The 21,700-nt window shown below is 46.3% G+C and overlaps 3 protein-coding genes across 4 annotated transcripts; 2 read left to right on the plus strand and 1 right to left on the minus strand.

Moving 5' to 3' along the window:
- The first annotated feature begins 102 nt into the window (after positions 1-102).
- Positions 103-6,697, plus strand: LOC136940576 (MICAL-like protein 1). The gene is made up of 15 exons (XM_067232765.1): positions 103-801; positions 1,378-1,426; positions 1,694-1,835; positions 1,920-2,017; positions 2,278-2,438; positions 2,561-2,961; positions 3,076-3,109; positions 3,216-3,768; positions 4,565-4,693; positions 4,845-4,971; positions 5,539-5,629; positions 5,722-5,795; positions 5,895-6,009; positions 6,112-6,158; positions 6,267-6,697. The coding sequence occupies exons 1-15, from the start codon at positions 659-661 to the stop codon at positions 6,392-6,394; spliced, it is 2,292 nt and encodes a 763-aa protein (XP_067088866.1). The 5' UTR covers positions 103-658; the 3' UTR covers positions 6,395-6,697.
- A 143-nt stretch (positions 6,698-6,840) lies between these two features.
- On the plus strand, positions 6,841-8,840 carry polr2f (RNA polymerase II, I and III subunit F). Its single transcript, XM_067231148.1, has 5 exons — positions 6,841-6,991; positions 7,178-7,247; positions 7,491-7,621; positions 7,984-8,055; positions 8,362-8,840. Exons 1-5 carry the CDS (start codon positions 6,972-6,974, stop codon positions 8,450-8,452), a joined length of 384 nt encoding a protein of 127 aa, XP_067087249.1. The 5' UTR covers positions 6,841-6,971; the 3' UTR covers positions 8,453-8,840.
- A 5,263-nt stretch (positions 8,841-14,103) lies between these two features.
- On the minus strand, positions 14,104-21,068 carry sox10 (SRY-box transcription factor 10). Of its 2 annotated transcripts, none has more exons than XM_067231126.1 (4): positions 20,951-21,068; positions 17,454-18,260; positions 15,327-15,589; positions 14,104-14,977 (listed from the first exon to the last, which is right to left on the minus strand). In XM_067231126.1, exons 2-4 carry the CDS (start codon positions 17,891-17,893, stop codon positions 14,181-14,183), a joined length of 1,500 nt encoding a protein of 499 aa, XP_067087227.1. In that variant the 5' UTR covers positions 17,894-18,260; positions 20,951-21,068; the 3' UTR covers positions 14,104-14,180. The 2 variants fall into 2 exon arrangements, with proteins under 2 accessions (XP_067087227.1, XP_067087236.1); XM_067231135.1 differs by having other exon boundaries at positions 20,956-21,033.
- Between the last annotated feature and the right edge of the window lie 632 nt (positions 21,069-21,700).

Below are 21,700 nucleotides of genomic sequence, written 5' to 3' on the forward strand. Positions count from 1 at the left end.
TACACCTCTAAAATGTTACATGCTTTTGAATAGTTAGGTTGTAGTTAGTTGCAGTTGATTGTGTTCCCAAGCTGAAACCTAAACCTAAACTAAATTTAGATGCTGTCGTGTGTCCCTCTAGCGGTATGAAGCTGCCTTGCAGGTTAGGCTTCATGCGCGCTTAGGCGGTAATCAAGTAGAGTGAGTAACGGATTTGTTTTTAATTCAATTTACTCGTCCCAAGTATAGTTAATCAAAAACAATGAAGTCCTTAGTCTATGAAAAGAACAACAATATACTGGCAATATGGTTAAACTACTTTGGAATTCTCGAATGGGACGTACAGGTTTACGTGAGTTTGTTGTGACAACATTGTAACCTAATTGTAGCAAGCGATATATAAAAAAGATATCTACCTGCGGAAGTTGGCATCCTTCCACAGTCTAGGTCAAAAAGGAGTACTGATGTTTGGATAGTTTGGGGGTTGGAGAGACATTTTAGTAGAGAAAGTTGCCGGCGGTTCCCCTTGTGTTTAGGCTATACGAAGATACAGACGCAGAAAAGTCAAGAAGATGATCCGAATCAGACCTTCACAGCATGGACGATCTGTTGGACACTGCACTTTTACACTCTGAAGTTTGGATCACGAGAAGTTAATTTGAGTAGGGCAAGGATACTCATGGGTTCGCTGAAGGCTCTTCAAGACTGGTGTCGGATCGAGTGCGAGAACTACCCCAATGTGGATATTAGGAACATGTCGACGTCATTTAGAGATGGGTTAGCCTTTTGTGCTTTAATCCACAAACACCGACCTGATTTAATGTAAGTAACGGTTACTTTTTACATGCACAACATAGGCTAGGCGGTAACAGAGCATATAGGCTACTCGGTTTATCATCTGTGCTGCTCTGTTGTGCTCCACATTCCCTGGCTGCTGTAGTCCATCCGTCCGTCAGTCCACCCTCCACCACTCCCACCCGTTTGAAACAATGACATAGTTTCGACCCTATCTTATGTTGAGTAGGTTTACTGTTATAAGGATTTGGTAGCATTCTATTAAATTATTTTTCTTTAATCATAGAGTGCTTCACCAATTGACTTGTATTGCATCTCAGTTTACAGGTAACAGGAGCCAGGCCAGAATAGTTTCCCACTGTATTAGTATTCATTGTACGTTGTCCTATCTGAAGCTCAGGGTTTTCTGATACAACCCCCAGGCACCTTTATACAGTGTTGGAGCCATACTCCCAACGCAAACCCTGATTGGCTGTCTAATCTGGGCCCATGTGGATTTGCCTGCCCTTACACACAGGACAACAGCATGGAGACTAATCCAACATCTCTTCTTAATTCTCTCTCTCTCTCTCTCTCTCTCTCTCTCTCCTCACCCTATTCCAGAGACTTCCACTCCCTCTCCAAGGAAAACGTTTATGAAAACAACCATCTGGTGAGTTGTATTTTGAATCAACATGCATGTTTATTGTCAGCGTATGCCCCCCTCATAGAAGAAGACTGATAGAGATCCATTTTTCATCTCTCCTGGCATCCCTACACAAAACGAATCAGAGGAGCGGATATTTTTGTATACTTGCTAGTGTACCCATTCCTTCTGCTTAATATAATGCTTTATCCTTCAGGGGAGATGTATGGATGAACCACAGATAAGAGGAATCAACTGTTGATCCCCACCTCTGCCCTTGCCTCCCTCTGCTAGGCGTTTGAAGTGGCAGCGTCGAAACTGGGCATCCCTGCCCTGCTGGACCCTGGAGACATGGTTGCCACGGATGCGCCTGATCGCCTGAGCGTCATCACCTACCTGTCCCAGTACTACCTCGTCTTCAACAATCTACCTCAGGGTAACCTTATTTATTCGGATATTTTCTACTCTCTAAAAATCTAGCCTACTGGCTAATCAATACTGTACACGCTTTGCCTTGCAGCCGGTCTGACCAGGCTAAAGGTGTCATATGTTGGTGTTGACCCCACACACATTTTCACGAAACAACCTGCATTTTTTCCGGACCTTGAACCAGCCACGGTAACAACATGTCACAGTTGTAATAATAGTGTTTATGTGTACACTCTTCCAAATCACCACATTGATGTCTTTCTCCATAGCAACAACCTCATTCTTACTATACTCTTGGGCTCTGAAAACTGCTTTTTATAGCTTCCAAATTCCTGTACCTGTTCATGTACATTCTAGCAGTGTTTTCACATCATATTTGTCCTGTACTCATATTCTAGTAGAAGGAATCTATAACATCTTTGTCATCCAGACTGTGTTTGCGTGTGCAGAGCTCATCGGGAGGGCAGAGCGGTAAATCTCACCAGAGCGCCGCAGCGCACCATAGCGGTGGCAGCAGACTGACTGGGGAGTGTATCTCCTGCAGGAAGCATGTTCACCTGCTCCAGAGACAACTAGTGGAGGGCCAGCTGTACCACCGGGGCTGCTTCAGGTACCAGCACCAACAATGACAGCAATAATAATAAACTTCATCTGGATCTATCTCAGTAGTCTGTCTGATATTTGTACTTTTCTTTTGCCAGCTGTTAAATCGTGTATGTCTTTGTCAAACAGATGCGGGTTGTGCAGCAGTACCTTGCTACCTGGCTCCTACAGAGAGGGTGAAGAACCTGGCTCATTGGTCTGCTCCCATCACTGCTCAGCCAGTCAGAGCACTCGCCCTGACCTCAGCAGACAGGAAGAGGCGGGATCAATGGAACACCTCCCCAAAGTAGTAACACAGGAAGTGACATCCCAACGCGACGTAAGGTTGCCTCCTCATGCAGAAGGCCCCCCCCGGGAGGCCGGCGCTGGGAGCACGGATCCCCCCCCAGCACCGGGAGCCACGTCTGCCCCGCAGGGGGGTAGCAGTCGGCCGGTACCTGCCCCCAGACGCATGCTGGACTCCTCCGCATGCGCCCCTCGTCCTGCCCCCAGGACCCGCGCTGGTAAACCCTTTGACAGCTCTGCTGCAGGTCAGTTTTACAGTTGTTTTTCTAATAGTTCTCCCTCTATGAATATGTAAGCATTTCATTTCTTCTTACTTTCACGTTATCTCTTTCTCCTCGCTTCTGTTTCACCTCCTGCAGGTTTGTCAGCTGATAAAAGCAAATCCCCAACCAGGCAAGTTTACTAAACAGATCTACGTCATGAATGCAAAACAATCCCCAATTATTATTTTTTCTACGCTTTTTCATCTCTTACTCTTGTAATCTGTTTTACTCATCAGTACTAGTTCTGCCGGTGGGAGCTGCAGGCCCAAGGATCATCCCTGGATGTGCTTTAGCAACCCCGGACCCTGGACCAGGCTACCGCCAGCCCCACCCCCTAACAAACCCAGCCCCTCCCGCTCCAGCTCCCTGTCACCCCTGCATGGAACCGGGGAATGGTTCTGGAAGAAACCGACCCCAGGAAACCCCTTTGGGGAACATGACGACACTGACGAGGAAGGTTCCAGAACAAGTGCAGCGGGCCACAGTCAGAACTCCATGGCAACCAGTCAGTCGTGGAGTGGCGCCCGTTCTTTAGCTAAAGCAGCTAAGGGCAGTGACTCAGCAAACGCTGGTCCCGTAAGCCGCGAGGACGCCAAAATACCCGCTGGTCACGGGTCATGTCCTGCCAGTACTGGTGCCAGGGCCAAGTCAGCTGTACCAGGCAAAGCAGCAGAGGACAAGCTGGGCCGGTCAGGATCAGCTGGATCAAGGGCAGCCGCTCACACAGCAAAAAATCCCTCAGAAGCAACCAATGATATCCATCTAGCATCTGCAGTGCCTCACAGTAAGGTAAGAGTAGATATATTTATATTTAAATTCACAATTAATAATATTAGTTTACCAGTCGGCAGCTTTCTATCTGTAGGTACAAAGTAAGCTTACTGTACAGCTACAATACAGATCAGTTAAAATAGGCCCAGACTTCCACAGTGACGGAAGGTAATACTGCAGTTCAGATGTTCCTCGTGCACTAGCCTGGTAGCTGAGATGTGGTTTCTTTGCACTGAGCCTAAATACTGTTAAAACGATGCACTGCTGGTCCCTTGTTTTCTGCTTGACTTCCTGTATGCACTGTTTGTTTGTTGCTTTGATAAAAGCGTCTGTTTAATTAATACAAATGTGAAGTTGGTAATAGTCTCTGTGTCAGGGCAGAGTCACAGGACACTACTAAAAGGCATCAGATTCAGAAGGTTGAAACATCTCCAGGTCGGAAACTTGGTCATAGGAGCTTGGGTTCTCAGTATGAAATGCAGCTAAAATCATGTGCTTGACAGTCTTACAATCTTCCCTAGTATTTCATACTAATAATTTCCTAATCATTAAAGTTGGTAAATATATATATTTAAGTCCTTTCTTACGTCGTAATCAGAGATTGGTCAGGTACAGACAATAATTAATTATTTACAATTAATTACTTAAATTAATGAAATACTTGAATACTTGAAATTGATGCACGTTTGATTTGATTCACATTCCTTATGAGACTGATTAATTTGTTTCATTGCAGTGGGTGAGTAAAATCAAGTTCACCCAAGTCTGTTAGTATTTATAGATAGTAACTGATCCGGGTCTGCTTGTCCTGCAGGCCTGTAAAGAGAACCTATTGGACCGTGAAGCCCCACCTTTCGGCATACCAAAATCCAAGACGTTCCAGGTAACCACAGCAACGCGGGCTGCTGCCCCCGGACACGGCTTCCCCCTCATCAAGAGGAAGGTGAGAGGTCGAAAAACAGAAGATTTGCAATATACAAATCATGTCTTACCTTTCTTATGATCCTGGTGGCTATATTGCTGTTGCCCGTTCATAATCACTCCTTGTGTGTGTATTTGTGTGTGTGTGTGCGTGCTTGTGTGTGTGCGGTCAGGTGCAGGCGGACCATGTGTCTCCGGTGCAGGAGCTACAGGGGGAGATGGGGGAGCTGGAGAAACAGATGGTCATCCTGGAGCTGAGAGGGTCGGAGCTGGAGGGCAGGCTGAGAGGCTGCATCAGTGGTGGGTCGTAGGGAGCAGAGAGAGAGGGTGGGGAGCCTGGGTGGGGAGCCAGGGGGGGGGGGGGGAGCAGAGAGGGGGGGGCGGGAGCAGAGAGAGAGGGTGGGGAGCCTGGGTGGGGAGCCTGGGGGGGAGCAGAGAGAGGGGGGGGCGGGGGGGGAGCAGAGAGAGAGGGTGGGGAGCCTGGGTGGGGAGCCAGGGGGGGGGGGGGAGCAGAGAGGGGGGGGGCAGGGGGGAGCAGAGAGAGAGGGTGGGGAGCAGGATGGGGAGCCTGGGGGGGAGCAGAGAGAGGGGGGGGCGGGGGGGGAGCAGAGAGAGAGGGGGGGGGCCGGGGGGGGGGATCCGCACTACTGGACAGTACAGGTTGACCTGGGTCGATCACTGTTAGCAAGTACTGTCAGAATGGATCAGTTCTGATTGCCAAATGTGATGCGAATCAAAAAGGCACCTCAACTACTTTGGAATCCTGTTAAGTCTGGTCCTGTCACAGTGCGTTACATTGATGTAACTAATCTAATCAGGAAGCAGTTTTAAGCAGGCTTGACGTTGTTGTTGGGTTGCTGGTTTCAGACCAGGATGAGGAGGACATGCTGGTGGACTGGTTCAGGCTCGTCCAGGACAAGCACAAGCTGGTGCGGAGAGATGCTGAGCTGGTCTACCTGTGAGTGCACTGGAGTCAGGACTACATATCCAGACAGCAGAGCTACAAGTGTGGATTTGTCAATTTGTGTGTGTGTGTGTGTACATGGACAGGACGAAGCAAAATTATTTAGAAGAGAGGCAGGCCGATGTGGAGTACGAACTTCGGTGTCTTCTCAACAAACCTGGTAAACGATCCTGCCGACTGCGGCTGCTACTACTGTGTGACAATGCAGTGTTCATGGAAACATCCGGAATGACCTCTCTGTCATTTCCTGTCCCCTCAGAGTCTGAGTGGAGTAAGGACGACCGCAACCAAGAGCATCAGCTGATGGATGAGCTGGTGACCGTCATCGAACAGAGGAATCACATCATCAACAGCTTGGAGCAGGACAGGCAAAGGTGAGGGCTAATAAGGGGCCATGCGCGTTTAGAACCGGAGCGTTCATCTGATGTTCTTAGGGCGTTGAGTAGTCATGGTAACAGTGTTCTTCTCCCTTTCAGAGAGAAAGAAGAAGATCTTCTGTTGGATGCCATGATTAAGAGGAAAGGTAAGAAATGTATTATGATGTCACACGTTATGATATCGGTTACATAACTGATATATTCTCAACACTCCCATCCTTCTCTGAATTTGACCTACATTTCGCCATTCTCAGATTTTCAAAAAGAGGGAGAGAAAGAGAGGAAGAAGTCCAAAGTAAAGTTCAAGCCCTTGAAGGTTTTGATGATGCTCGGCCGCAAAGCAGAGGACTCCAAGACCAAGGACTCCCAGAAGAAGAGCTGACAGAAAGGGTTATTTTATCCATAATGGACCTGGAAATTCTCAGATTTCTTTTACATATTCTCAGAATTTATTTTGGCCTTTCTCGCAACCAAAGGGATTCAGAAGTTGGCAGATACCATTGACGAAAAGGAGGTCCTGGCTTCAAACACTGACAAATTTCCATATTACCGCTTATGAGTATTAAACTAACTTTTTATATCTAGAATATATTTGGTCAGGTGACCAGAGCAGATCTTAATTATTTCCTTTATTGACAGACATAAAAGGAATGATAGAGTTGAGTGTTAATTAAATGCTGGATACAGTGGGATATTGTATTAGTACATTGTTTTGTTTTTCTTCATGTTACAACATTTAAACCATTTCTATTGGTGAAATCTATTACATTAACATTATAGTAGAGCATTTTATGTTAGCGGAACTATCCTGTCCTGTTTGTTTCTTCCGGATGGAGCGAACGTACCGATAGACCGGAACCTTCCAACACATTACTATCACGCCAACATCGAACTGTTGTCAACTGTCTTGAGAATTTGTCATAATTTATTGAAATAACTTATACTACACGCTATAGAAAATGTCCGACAACGAAGACAAGTAAGTATAATGCTATAGTAGAACGTTAGGACCTTAAAATATTCCGCAAAACAAACAGATTGTGTGACGTTTTCTGTGGCTCATCGTGGGGACTGTCGTGTTGGTGCTGCGTATAAACACAAATCGATAGCATGCTAACGAGGGTTCGTTTTGCCTTCTACTTTCTCAAAACGATCTAACATCTAGCTTCGATGATGGTGATTTTGATGACGGAGAGGAAGATGAGGGGATGGATGATCTGGAGAACGCAGAAGATGTATGTTTTTTCCCTCCATGTCTGTCCCAACCATATTCTAAAACGTATAGCTACAGCTAATTAGCTGAGAAACGTATTATTATACATTCCTCAAAAGTTTGTCAACGTTCTCTTGCTCTTTTATCTTACCTTGATACATCACCAAACGCCATGTACCGTCACATAGCTTTAAGCGTTGGTAACTCGTGCATCTCTCTAATCCGCTTCCCTGTCCCTGACGTTGTTCTCTGCCATGGTAACCAGGAGGACCGGGAGAACGTGCAGATCCTTCCCGCGGGAGAGGGCCAACAGGCCAATCAAAAGAGAATAACAACTCAATACATGACCAAATACGAGAGAGCCAGAGTGCTAGGGACACGCGCCCTCCAGATAGCGTGAGTATTCCTCCTGAGTTAGTCTCTCATTGTAGAACTACCGTTCAAGAACAGATTTAATCACACTCCTAAAGACTGAGACCTATTTCTGACCTTCACCGATGGAAGTGTGACTCCAATAGTGCCGCTACACGACTGCAGCATCTTCTTTCAAGTTAATTCCGTATTACGGAATTGATATATTATTATATTACCTAGCTTTAACCATTTGATATGTTTATCCATTCAGGCTAGGGTTTGGGATATTTCTCCTGTTTTGATTCATATGAAAGTGTAGCCTATGCGATTGTTTTACGGCCGTGAGCTCGTCTGGTCGCTGTTGACAGACATCTGGGCAGTATTTAACCTGCTGTGTTTTGCAGGATGTGTGCCCCAGTCATGGTGGAGCTGGAGGGAGAGACAGACCCGCTGCAGATCGCCATGAAGGAACTGAAGTAAAGCAACACCTAAGCCAGGGGTGTTCAGTCCTGGTCCTCGAGAGCCCCTGTCCTGCATGTTTTAGATGTTTCCCTGCTCCAGCACACCTGATTCAAATGAATGGTCATTACCCGGCTTCCACAGAGCTTGATAACAACCCAGTCATTTGAATCAGGTGTGCTGGAGCAGGGAAACATCTAAAACATGCAGGACAGCGGCTCTCGAGGACCAGGATTGAACACCCCTGATCTAAGCACTCTTGTCTTCTGTAGTCACACACACATATATGCTGATACTGAGTGTGTGTGGCTGTTGTTCTTCAGGGGCAGAAAGATTCCCATCATCATCAGGCGCTACCTTCCGGACGCCAGCTACGAGGACTGGGGCTGTGACGAACTCATTATCACCGACTGAAGCTGGCCCCGCACGGCCAATCAGATCCTCAGACACCTGGAGAGGGATGTCAACAGTCATCCATTGACGCCGCACTGAGAAGCTTCGACGTTTTTTCGTTTTGGGGCCACTGAATGGTTCTCCAGTCCTGAGTTTCCATCATTCTCCTGATGGAAATAGTTAGATCTGAACCTTTTTGTTTCTGACAGGCGGATAAGTTACAACATACATCCACAAGGGGGGAATGTAACTCAAGTCACTGTTTAGCTCAAATGTACCTTCAGAAACTCGGCTACGATTATGAAGTGGTTCTGTGAAGGGGGATGGTAGTTTGTTTTATAGATCTGTTTTATTTTTCCTGTGAATAAATTAATTTGTATGAAAGAAATGTAGCATGTTGCTGAATTCCCAACAGTTGTGTGTTGAGTTCAAGTTTATAGTCATGTCTTTGCACCATTAACATCACCCCTGATGGAAGTTACTTATTCTTAGGAAGCTGGACATTCTCTGCCCAGCTTTATTCGTTATGCATAAAAACATTGAGATGTAGGCAGGCAGCTAGACTCCTCAAGAATACATTTAATTGTGTAAAACTGAATTAACCAGCCTCGCTCATGAGCAGTTGAAGTTGCCTCCATAGACATAGTGAACGTGATCCTCCTGGGGTCATACCTGGGGTTGTGACCACCTGGCTTGGGCCCCACGTATCATGAGCTGGAATAAATGAACATCAAAGTGCAATTATAATGAATTAATTTGGTATCAATTCACCTTATCTGAACTGTAATTCAGTGAAACCTTGTTAGATTCAGTGTAGAATCCACTTCAGGTTAGGCCCTGGGTCGTTCTGACGAGGTCTAAGCACTAATTCTCAGATGGAGGAATGTGTTCTTGCGCCACATTCTCCAGATCTCTGTACGGTCATCAAAGACTTTAGCATTTTTTCCTCCCTCCAACTTATGTTTGCAAAGCCTGGTAGTTTCACACACTTTTCTTCTTGAAGCGCTCTGATAGCCACCAACATATCAAGGAAACCAGGAGCACATCCGTCGGCAGCGAATTCAGAACTTTGACGACTGGATGGTGAGACGAGCTGGCGCGGGCGCTGAACTGAGTCAGCCTGGCCACAGCCCTCACACACACGTATGCATACACACACGTACTCACACAAACAAACAGAAAAGCACAGGCTGGTCATTGTCAGAGAGGAAATAGGTTGTTGCCAAGGCAACAAGGAGCCACCGTTTGGGGAGAGAGAGGAGCGGGGGGGGGGGTTGAAAAGGGGGGAAACCCTCACCCAATTAACAGCTTTGGTGTAGGGGGCCTGTGACACAGGCAGCCCTGGTTGAACCCTGGCCTTGTCTTCATAATGCACATTGTGACCCACAAACAGGATTTCTGATTAACATTCAAGATTGATTTGTACTTTTACTGTTTCTTACGCTCAGTGTTCTCGGTATTAGAAGCCGTCTGACGACCACATGAAATCCCTGATCTCACCACGTTAATTAGTGACGGTGAATGTGAAGAGTATCCTGTGTTTGCAGCAGGGCCTGGGGAGGGCTCGGTCTTCCTGTCATGGGGGCGGTTAAGACAGCAGTTCATCACATCTCGTGATCCACCTCCCAGACCACAGACACAGCATCACCCAGCTGACAGATCCACCATGTCTAATAGCACACCGCCTCCTCTTCCCCCCCCTCTCTTCCTGCCTTGAGCCTGTCTTGAACCCTAACGTTCTTCTCTCTCTCTCTGCCCTCTTGTCCCTCGGTTCACCCTTCTGTCAGGATTCTGTCTCTATTTTTCAACTCCTCTATCCTCTTCCACTGCATCTTCCCTCTGGAGACCACTTCTCAATGTCCACTCCGTGTCTTCATCCCTTTATCTCTTTTGACTGGTTTTCTCTCTTTCTATCTCTCTCTCTCTCTCTCTCTTTCGTACAGTCTCAACCTGAGAGGGGAGAGATGGAGGGAGGGAGGTTGTTGGTGCAGTGTGGAGGAGGGGATGGGTGGAGGGAGGTGGGGTGGAGGCTATGCAGCGAGTATGAGAGTCCCTTTGTATCCCGGCGGAGCTACAGGCCAGGCAGTTCTGGGTATGCCTTCCTCCTCCCCGCCTGCTCCCCCTCAATGGCTCTCTTTGTCTTTACCAAAGTATCACACAGCCGATTAAGAAGAGGGAATTAGGAGTCAGGCTTAACCCACAACACACACACACTCACACACACACACACTCACACACACACACACACACTGAGACTGGATTTGAACTGGATCTGTTGGGACCTGCTAGCGCAGTGGACCACTGTACTGGTCTGTAGTAGGAGACATGAGCCACACCAAGCAGGAGCCAGGTGAATGAGATGGAGTCGGGCCGGAGTCAGATGGCTGAGCGGTGAGGGAGTCGGGCTAGTAATCTGAAGGTTGCCAGTTCGATTCCCGGTCATGCCAACTGACATTGTGTCCTTGGGCAAGGCACTTCACCCTACTTGCCTCGGGGGAATGTCCCTGTACTTACTGTAAGTCGCTCTGGATAAGAGCGTCTGCTAAATGACTAAATGTAAATGTAAATGAATGAGCATCATCTCTGAGGAAACATGGAGACTCTCTCTCTCTCTGTGTCATCTCTGTATGCTCTCCAGCTGTGTAGGACTTCTCCAGGTGTAACCTTCTCACATAAACACGCCCCCGACCTCTGACCTTTCGTGCTCCAGTGACGAGGTCATGACCCCGGGCCCATGGAGCAGAGGGGAACTCATCCCCTCTGCAACGAGACTGAGCTAAACACAAGTCTGACTGGCAACGGACGTGTGTGTGCTGATGCAGTGAGAGAGGGAGTCACTGCTGTGCCTTTGTCCCCCCCCCCCCACACACACACACACACACACACACACATACAATGGCATGTGACGTTAATGAGTCCGGTTTTGCATTGCTATGCAGGTCAAGTTTGTATTGAGAGGCGTGGCTATATGTACAATACAAGTCATTTCCAAGGTTCAGCTTATGCTGGACTGGAAATGTCTTTGTGGTTGATTTAACTTAAATTGAAAATAAAAACAAGTTATTGATCAACCTAACTTTGCAGTGTAAGCTGCACTGTTATTGTCTGCATTTAATGTAAAGCAATGCTATGTATTTTATTCTCACTGTATGTAAGATAACTCACTTAGATCTGCTCATGCTAATGAAGTAGTGAAGACAGATGTTTTACAAAAGCAGAAAGAATACAGATTTATTTAGTGTGAGAGGGTCATTAGTTATCACATCTCTACTGCTTTGTCTTTGCTAGTATTTACACGCTCGTTCAACTTTCAACTTAACTGAGGAAAAATAAAAAATAGCAACATGAGAATGACACATCAGCCAAGGTAACAGTCCAGAGGTTTTCAACATGTTGGAGAAGAAAAAACTGTTAACAGCGCATAAAAACATAACACGCATAAAAACATAACACCAGCATATATAAATAATAATCGTAATAGTCAAAACAAGGTTTTTTTTTCGCAATGTGGCAAAATATAGGATGTCTAACATAATGAGCTCCTTTACTTGAGGAAAGCAACACAGACAAGACAACACAGTCGAACAAGAGACAGCGTGAAGCACTGCTCGTCACGTTAGATGGTGGGAGAGGATCTTGTTTCAAATAATAACATATCAGAATCTTATATTAGAAAAAGGTCAATATATCACGAGTTAGTGCCCCATTAAGAGATGGAGGGCGTCCTGGCTGCCTCAGAGGCAGGTCTGAGATGGAGGGCATCCTGGCTGCCTCAGAGGCAGGTCTGAGATGGAGGACATCCTGGCTGCCTCAGAGGCAGGTCTGAGATGGAGGGCATCCTGGCTGCCTCAGAGGCAGGTCTGAGATGGAGGACGTCCTGGCTGCCTCAGAGGCAGGTCTGAGATGGAGGACGTCCTGGCTGCCTCAGAGGCAGGTCTTAGATGGAGGACGTCCTGGCTGCCTCAGAGGCAGGTCTGAGTGTTTGGCAGAGCAGGGGAACATTCCTTTCCAGGTGAAACCATCACACTCCCCAGATAGCAGGCAGAGCGAAGCCACAAAGAATGCCCTCTCTAGATGCACTATTTGTTTAGGGTTCGGTATGTTGCTTCAGATTTTTTTTTTATCAGCTAAATGAATCAAATGTCAAGTGTAAAATGTCAAAGAACCCAATCGGTTTCCCTTGCTGGGAGTTCTTCAAGGTTCTGAAGAGGAGAATTTAATTGCAGAATCCCAAACAAGGACAGTTTCACAAGTCAGTTAAATATAAGATAAAGTCAGTATGGCAAGAATGTAATTTTTTTTTAAACTGTTTTTAGAAAAATAACGACATGGATTGCTGCTTCTCTGTATTACACGTGTGGTTGGCAATCTTTTAGTTTGGCCAAAGGCTTTAAAGAGACTCACTCACGCTCTTTTAAACCCAGTAACTCATTCATGCGGCGTTCCTGCTCTTTTCAATCTCAGGCAACTGTGTTGAAGTGATGGCACCCAGGTGAGCACCCAGGTGAGCACCCAGGTGAGCACCCAGGTGAGCACCCAGGTGAGCACCCAGGTGAGGACCCAGGTGAGCACCCAGGTGAGCACCCAGGTGAGCACCCAGGTGAGGACCCAGGTGAGCACCACCCAGGTGAGCACCCAGGTGAGCACCCAGGTGAGCACCCAGGTGAGCACCAGGTGAGCCCTTTGACGGATAGCAAACATATTACACAGCAACTATATACACTCCTACCATTGTACACTGAATACTCTATATACACATTTTGAATGTCAAACATGTCAAGAAACACGCAGTGATGGAGACTATACAGTGTAGTAATGGCAAAAAACGATTTACTGTCAACAATGAAATTAATAGTTAAGATTATTAACAATGAAAAGAATGTTTGTATTCCTCAACAGAATGACCTTAATTTTGGTTAGTAAAAAGGATTATTATATTTTACTGTTCGTCATGAATCTTATGTAACATATATTTGCCAAACTGTTTAGCACGGTTTTGAAATGCTCAATCAAATTACTCAGTAGAGGATGTCAGATTAAAGAAAGAAGAAGAAAAAAAGATGTCAGAAAAAGAGGATTTGTATTTAAACACCGATCACCAGGGGATTCAACAAAGTTGTGGCCAACTGAAAATATCTGCTTCTATATCTGCTTCTGCTTCTGGTTGTACTTCAAAACATCATGAAAATATTAAATCTCGCTATTAAATCTCAAATTTTGGTCTCAAAACTTTGGTCCTGTTCATGGATGAAACACACAAAAGAAGAATTCCAACTATCATTACACTATTACATTAAAGATATATTAAACAAAATATTGATTTAATATTGGATGTTGTTCTAGATCATATAAAATGATCTGTTTTTCAACTTGCCTGAGATGTGAATGGGCTAGCCAAACAGTTTGGCACATCAGGTTCTCTTCCATAAATGAAAAATTTTCAGTGATAATCTTTCAGGGTTTAAGAATATCCAAGATGGGCTCTCTCTATTTGAGTTGCCATAGTAATCAGGGTCCAACAGTCTCAGTGAAATGTGAACATGGCGAGATTACAACACATCAGACTGTCCCACAAACCACCCAGACTGCTCCTCACCTGGGGAAGACCAGGCTCATCACCGCCTCCGCTTCAGTCTCCCCCCTCAGCCTCCCCCCTTTGCCTCCCCCCAGCCCAGGTCACACCCCATGCCACTGGTCTTCAGTTCTGCTGCGTGTCTGAGCCTGTGTCCCCTCCTCCCCGCCGCACGGGTCATGGCCGAGACAGTGTGGTGTACACGGGCTGCTCCCAGTGCGTGGGGCTGTGTGACTGGGGCACGCTGGCCGGGTCGGTGATGGCCGTGTACAATGGCCTCTGGCTGGGCCCCATGTAGGAGAAGGCAGAGTAGAGGCCGGGAGCCTGGCTGGAGTGAGCGTAGTAGGCCCCGGACGCCTGGTGGTCGGCGTACTCTGCAAACTGAGCCCTGGAGGCCAGCGAGGGGAAGGCTGAGCTGTAGTGGGGGAGGCTGAGAGGGGTGTAGGTGACGTGGGAGCCTGGCACCGAGGATGCCTCTGAGAAGTGGGCCCCCGGGCCGGCCTCACTCTTGATCTGGGCCTTGGAGGGGTCCGAACCTAGCGGGGATCCGTGGTGCTGGTTCTGGTGCTGCTGGTGCTGCTTGGACAACCATGCGGCAGAGTGTCCGCTGGCGGCGGCCAGCGCAGAGGAGATGCCGTAGGCGTACGGGGAGGCGGAGGAGCCTGCCCCCGCTCCGGCGCCCTGCCCCACTGACGGGTGCCCGTTCGGGGGAAGGTACTGGTCGAATTCATTGACGTCGAAGGGCTCCATGTTGGCCATGACCTCGTGGCTGATCTCCCCGATGTCCACGTTGCCGAAGTCGATGTGGGGTTTCCCCGGGCCGGACCCGGACCCGGAGGCACACTCTGCTCCTACACCCATGCCCCCGCGGGAGCCCCCTGCCACGCCGCTCTCCCGCTTCCCCTCGCTAGACTTCCCAGACTGCAGCTCTGTCTTGGGGGTGGTGGGGGGCGTGGGGGGGCTGTGGCTCTGACCTAGAGGAGCACAGCACCGGGAGGAAGCAGAGATGTGAGTTTTTGTGTTTGATTCGATTCTGTCTGAATGAAGGTGTCTTGTGTGTATAATAGTACTATCAGTGCTACTTAGTTTAGTTGTTTGCTTGACTGTTTGTCGCTTGTCATGTCTTAATAAAATCTATTTACTCTACTCCACTTGACTCAACACCATTCTACTAAACTGTTTGTCCTCTACTTTTCTCAATTCTATTATCCTCTACTCTCCCATCCTCTACTCTCCTATATCCACTGCGCTCTACGTTACTGTAGTGTTCCCGTGGTGTTATATGTGGTGTTGTCCGTGGGATGGGTGGAGCTGGGGGCCCACCTGCAGCATGAGGGTGGTGTCCGTCGCCGAGCGGAGACCCCGTCCCCCCAGTGTGCACCACCTCCAGGTGGAGGCTCTTGTAGTGAGACTGGCTGTGGCTAACCTCTCCCTCGGAGTGGCCGTCGCCCTCAGAGCTGGAGCCGGGCTTGCCGTTCTTACGGCGGCGCGGCTGGTACTTGTACTCGGGGTAGTCCTTCTTGTGCTGCTTCCTCAGACGCTCCGCCTCCTCGATGAAGGGACGCTTGTCGCTCTCGTTCAGTAGTCTGGGGGCAGGGGGGGGAGAGAGACAGAGAGAGAGAGAGAGAGAGAGAGAGAGAGAGAGAGAGAGAGAGAGAGAGTGAGAGAGAGAGAGAGAGAGAGAGAGAGAGAGAGAGAGAGAGAGAGAGAGAGAGAGAGAGAGAGAGAGAGAGAGAGAGAGAACTTAAAACTGGAACTTAAACTCTGGAATTATGAACTGTAGTATTCGGAAATATTATAATTGTATTTCCTATTCCTATTTCCACTTCTGGCCTGCTGCGATTTCCCCCTGGGGATCCATAAAGTACCTACTAATACCACTACTGGTTTCATAGGAAGGTAAGTTATTAAATATTGGTTGTTACCAAGGATGCTGTATCTTTTAAGACTTGAATAACTCAACAGAGGCAAACGTCGTTCACCTAAAGCAGTCAGAGAAGCAGGTTAGGCCATCTGCCATACACTCAGTCTTAGTGAGAGCTGTTTACAAAAGGACTCGAGGCATTTGAATGATTCTCATCAATTCAGAGAAACTAAAGATGTCGGGGCTTACGAAGCAGTTTGACATGTTCAGACAAGTTGTCTGAACCTAAAACACGACTGTTTCACCTAGTTGTCGAGGTGAAACAGGTGTTCCCACGGAGCCTGCGGCATGTTCCCACCCTCTCTGTGACCGGCACAGTGACTCAGTGTACCAGCCCCAAAAACATCTGATCTCCCATCTGCACAGCTGCAGCTAAGGAGCCGTCCACACCAGGGGCTTCAACAGTCCTGCAATGTGATTAGGACTCAGGATGAAGACGTGGTGTTCTGTGTGTGTGTGTGTGTGTGTGTGTGCGTGTGTGTGTGTGTGTGTGTGTGTGTGTGTGTGTGTGTGTGCGTGCGTGTGTGTGTGTGCGTGTGTGTGTGTGTGTGCGTGTGTGTGTGTGTGTGCGTGTGTGTGTGTGTGCGTGTGTGCGTGTGTGTGTGTGTGTGCGTGTGTGTGTGTGTGTGCGTGTGTGTGTGTGTGCGTGTGTGCGTGTGTGTGTGTGTGTATAAAAAGCACAAGCAACCGGTGCAGCTGCTGGAGGGTCATACATGAGAAAATCCTGCCCTCTCTAATTCGACGTGTTTCTGTCTGGATCCAATTAAACAATCATGTCGGCGCTCAAGGTCAAGTCTTTATCTGATTAATTCTGTCTTCATGAGGTTAATGAATTAGACTTTCCTGGTACACATGGGCCAGCACATGCCTCCCCACAAACCACCGCACACCAAAAGAGACTGGTGGCCATTGGTCTCTTCCTCTATGACGGTTGACCAATCGGTCAGCTTGAATCATTACTACTATACGTGAACTGTTAACATTCCAACATTATAAAAACTCATCACATTAGACCCATAGTATTTCAGTCTCTTTCAGTGTATTTCCCTCTTTCCAGGTTCAGTTTAACTCCTATAGAATGGAGTTTATACGTGAGGAAACAGCAACTCTGTGGGACTCCAATCGGAGCAGTTAACCAAAACTGAGGGGGATTTTGACAGAAAACACAGTAATTCCCTGTGGAGCCATTTGCCCAAATTGCAATGAATTAAGCTAGCTATGAAATTAGGTTGGGCCCAGGAACACGTGATCAACCCTTGCCTACCTCAGACTACATCGTCCATTTCACTCAATAACTTGAAATGTTGAAGAGGGTAAGTTGTTCACAGTAAAACACAAGATGAATATATAACACGCTACATATTACATACATGTGTAGGCTATACCATGCAACTGACTATGACACTTAAACTAGTGAACCACGGAAAGGATCCTTGTTCCTGTAATCATTTTGACCGTTAGGTAAACCTCTATGTTGCCTGTGCTGTTGTGACGTAGTCTCCGTGGTGTGTCAGAGCCAACCTTACCTCCACAGTTTTCCCAGCGTTTTACTGAGCTCAGCGTTGTGCAGGTGAGGGTACTGGTCAGCCAGCTTCCGCCTGGCGGCCTGGGCCCACACCATGAAAGCGTTCATTGGTCTCTTCACGTGCGGTTTGCTCTTGCTGCCGGAGTTCACGCGCACGGGCATCGGCACGAGGGTCCAGTCGTAGCCGTTTAGCACCTGGCTCACCGCCTCGCGGATACCGATGGGGAACCGGTCGTCATCTTCGTCAGACTTTATGGAGAGGCCATCAGTCACACCGGAAGCCTCATCACCGACCCCCGTCAGCTGAGACTGCTGTCCGGGCAAAGGTGAGTCTCCTCCGCCTGTGGCACCGGAGGAGTGCCCCGGTGACAAAGACTGGCCGTCGTCCGAGACTCCAGGACTCATCTCCACCTCAGACAAACTCTGCTCCTCGCCTGACATCTTGTCTTCCTTCTTTCAAAATAACTTTCTCCGTCCTCCGGTAAGTATCGAAATGTAATTCCTTGATCTAGGGGTATTTGTGGCCTAAGTTATCTTGATATGACGTCAAAGTGTTGTGTTTTCTAAGTTTATTAAGTTTACCCTCCCTCGAGGTCTCCTTTATATGAATTCCCAGTCCGTCTCAACTCTCAGCGTCCGTTCCAGAACTCTATTAGGATTCCACATCAAAGGTATTTCCATCCGTGTTGCTGGTATCATTCGCACGCCGCGTGTTTTAGACCCCAGTTCACCTGTCTCAAAATGTTGTCTGGATCCAGAAGTCCGCTATTCTTTTGTTGTTTCTGTACTTGCATGCTTCAGCAACGTCCTGCAAAAAAACGAAACACACTGATTATTAGAAAAAAAATGTTAAAAAAAAATACATAAAAGGAAAGTATCCCAATAAAAATCGTTTGATCGTTGATCACGGTTGATTTTTTCATCTAATTCACACAGTTCACAAGATCTCAAATTGTCATGTTGGGACTGTTGGAGAACTGGACACTACTAACCAAATCAAAGACCAATAGAAATGAACAATACAAGCCTATTCGCAAGTGTAACATTGCTATCAGATATATGCAGACAGACGTATAATTTGAAGTGCGCCTGTTATTTTAGCCTGGTACTCGCTCCCTGCTAACAAGCTACTGTTTAAGGTTTGGCAGTTATTCCAAGCTCCCCGGAGAGAAAGTGCTGGAATAATATGAGTATGCACGAGCACAGGGCTTCGATTTATTCCTGCAAGCTCTTAAATAAACAGTTAGATAAACATGGGCTGGCGCTGGAAATATAAACCGTGTGTGGGTATGTGTGAGCGCGCGTGCGTGTGAGCGAGCAGGACACTGCCTGCTTGTGTATATGCCTGTAGACATATTTGGGGACGAAAATATGGAGTTGTGTCCATTGAATCAACGTTCTGCTGTGTAGACCGCCTTCTGACACGACCTTAAAGTTGTTATTTTGCGAACTTCTGAACTCAGACAATATAAACACAACTCCGTCGCTATTTTGTTTGGATCTCAACTCCTTAGTGACGCCCATATCGAGGACATTGATTTATTCGCGTGCGTGTGTCATCTTGCGCTTAAGTCACTAGCAGACTTTTACCGTTTTGACCGCCCTCGCACCTCGCGTTCTGGCTGGGTGTCTGTGCAATGTAGTCAATTATCGATAGTGCTGTCTACTTGTTCGGTAAAAGATTATGCGAATTAACGAAGGATCGTTCGTGGGATCGTTCGTAATTTTTACCACGTTTGAACCGTAAATTAATTAAGTGTAGCTAATGGATCGCATAGCATCGCTTTCGTCCTATGAGATTTCACCTGTAGGTAGGTATATCCAGTCAATTTCCTTTTAATGAACATCATGGTTGATAACAAGCCAAGCGGGCTTCCTCATCATGTCTGTTCTCTAACAACCATCTGTCAGATTTAAACATGTTAATTATTCTTTCTCTGGCATGTTGGCGCTTCAGGATCCAGCAGACCTCATGCGCTTCGTTACGCATCACAAAGCCCACTTCACAAAAAGTTTAATCCTTGTATTATTATGCTTTTATAAATTTCCACCAAGTTATGTATTGTTAAGATAAGACATGTAGGCCCACTGTGGAGCCACTGATGTAGTTTGTAAAATGAAGTGACAATCATGGACACCGTTTTACCAAAGTTCTATAGTGGCACAACGTTCCACACCCTGGACAGAGGTCCTCTGTTATTCAACAGCCACGCGTTCTCTTATTTTCAAACGTCATATTTCTTCATAACCTTAACATTGCACGTTAGAAGTCAGAAACACACTGGTTTGTTTGTCCAGCGAGTGAAATACAGGATAGCCTAGGCCTATATTGCCTGTCAAAAACCTAGCGATGGTGTTTCTCCGCATTCCGCTTAGATTGTGTTTGTGATGTCTGGTGTTCAACCATCGAATGTATTTAGGTTACTGTAGCAGTGTAGTCGTCATTAATTTACGCGTTCTGAAAGACGAATAAAAGGAGGAGCACTTTCGCTTGACCTGACAATAACTTGCCCTTAATTGCGTCCTTGAAACTATGTTCCCGTAATCTGCGTTGTTTTCAGTTTTATATGGAGTAGCTTGTTTCACAAATCCAAACATAGACTACTCGCTATCCTGTAGGCTACTTAAAATGTCGAACAGATGCAGGTTAATCATTTCAAATTGTTGATAAAAAGAAAGGCAGGTGAACGGAAATGTCACGAGCCTATGTAGGCTAAAAGTTTAACATTGCCAACCTAGATTTTTGGGGTCTAATAAAGTTTAATAGGTATTGATTGTAAATTGATAAGTGTTTTATAAATTATACGAATATATTGCAACAGCTAGGCCCACCTAATTCAAGTCTGCCACGTTTGAAATAACCATAGCATAAATTCAAACTATGACAGCTAAATCAAACTACATTTAGAGATGTCTTTATAATTAGAAATATTTGTTTACAGATTATGGTGGCTTCGTTGAACCCCTTTCTATGTCACATTTAGACCAGCCTGTAGTTACGAACAGTCAGTTGGATGTTGGTTTATGACTGAAACTCGTTTGTTAAGTTTTAGTTGTGCTACTTACAGGAAAACAATATGACTGAGGCCTACAACGTTCGTTTAGCGAAATATACAATTGTTTTTTTTGTCAGGTAGCCTACCCCATTCTATCAAGCTCTGGCACAGAACTATAATGGTTGTGACAACAGTGAATCGACAGACTGTAACAATGCAATAGGCTAAATCAAAATAACAAAAAATATTGCCATCAAGAAAAATAACACAATTATTATGAATACTAATACTAATAACAATAATAATAATAATAACACATTTAATATAACACGTAACAAAAATAACAACGGATAATAGACCTAACTGAAAACAAAACATTTCCACATTCCCCTATTGTTATGAAGGATGGATAAAGACTCTTCATAACTTGATTATACGACAAAGTAGGAATAAGAGAGACAAAAGTTGCCGCAGAGAAGAAAGTATTTCAAATGCTAAGCACCTTACTTCTGCAGTGAAAAAGGAGGTCGCCCGATAAGCACGAGAGTCCGTGTGTTCCAGAGTTTCCAAAGTGACGCTCGCGCTCACTCCCCACCCTTCTCGCTCGCTCTGCCCCACTATGAATGCCTGCTCTGTGTCGCGCGCCGGGGCTTAAAGAGCTCCGTTGTGTGAGAAAGAGAAAAAAGTCTTAAAGGAGAAGCAAACTTGCGCCGATTGAACGCTTGTGATTGGTCCGTGATTATTCTCGTCCGTTTCCTGCAGGGATGGGTTTCTTTGTCAAAATTCACATTAATAATGGCTGATTAATAGGCATGTTGTACTGTTTGCAGCCTGAAGCATACACTACAAATTTATAAGAATAAATTAAAACAAATAATTTATCCCTTTGAATTTTAAATTCAAACTGACAGTTAGTTTTTGATATGAGCAGCAAACTTTCAAAGGCCTGAAAGGCTCATGTTTGCCCTAAAGTAGTTGCTTAACGCCATATCTGATATTTTGAAAGCCTTCCATGGTTAAACCTGCTCTAAAAGTAATTTAAGTTATTAGGTTTTAATTATAATTTACATAATTGAATTCTCGCTGGAGGAAGACATCCAGATTGATTTCAGTAATAGGCCTACGGATCTTTTTCAAACTTGCGAGTTGTTATAGGCTAAGTATAGGAGTAAACCTGGCACCAACCAGGCTGAAAGGACCAACACTATAGATCCACGCGTCAACGAGCTACTTTGAAGCGTCTCTTTTTGAT

The sequence above is a fragment of the Osmerus mordax genome, chromosome 3, assembly GCF_038355195.1.
Source record: "Osmerus mordax isolate fOsmMor3 chromosome 3, fOsmMor3.pri, whole genome shotgun sequence".
Classification (NCBI taxonomy): Eukaryota; Metazoa; Chordata; class Actinopteri; order Osmeriformes; family Osmeridae; genus Osmerus; species Osmerus mordax.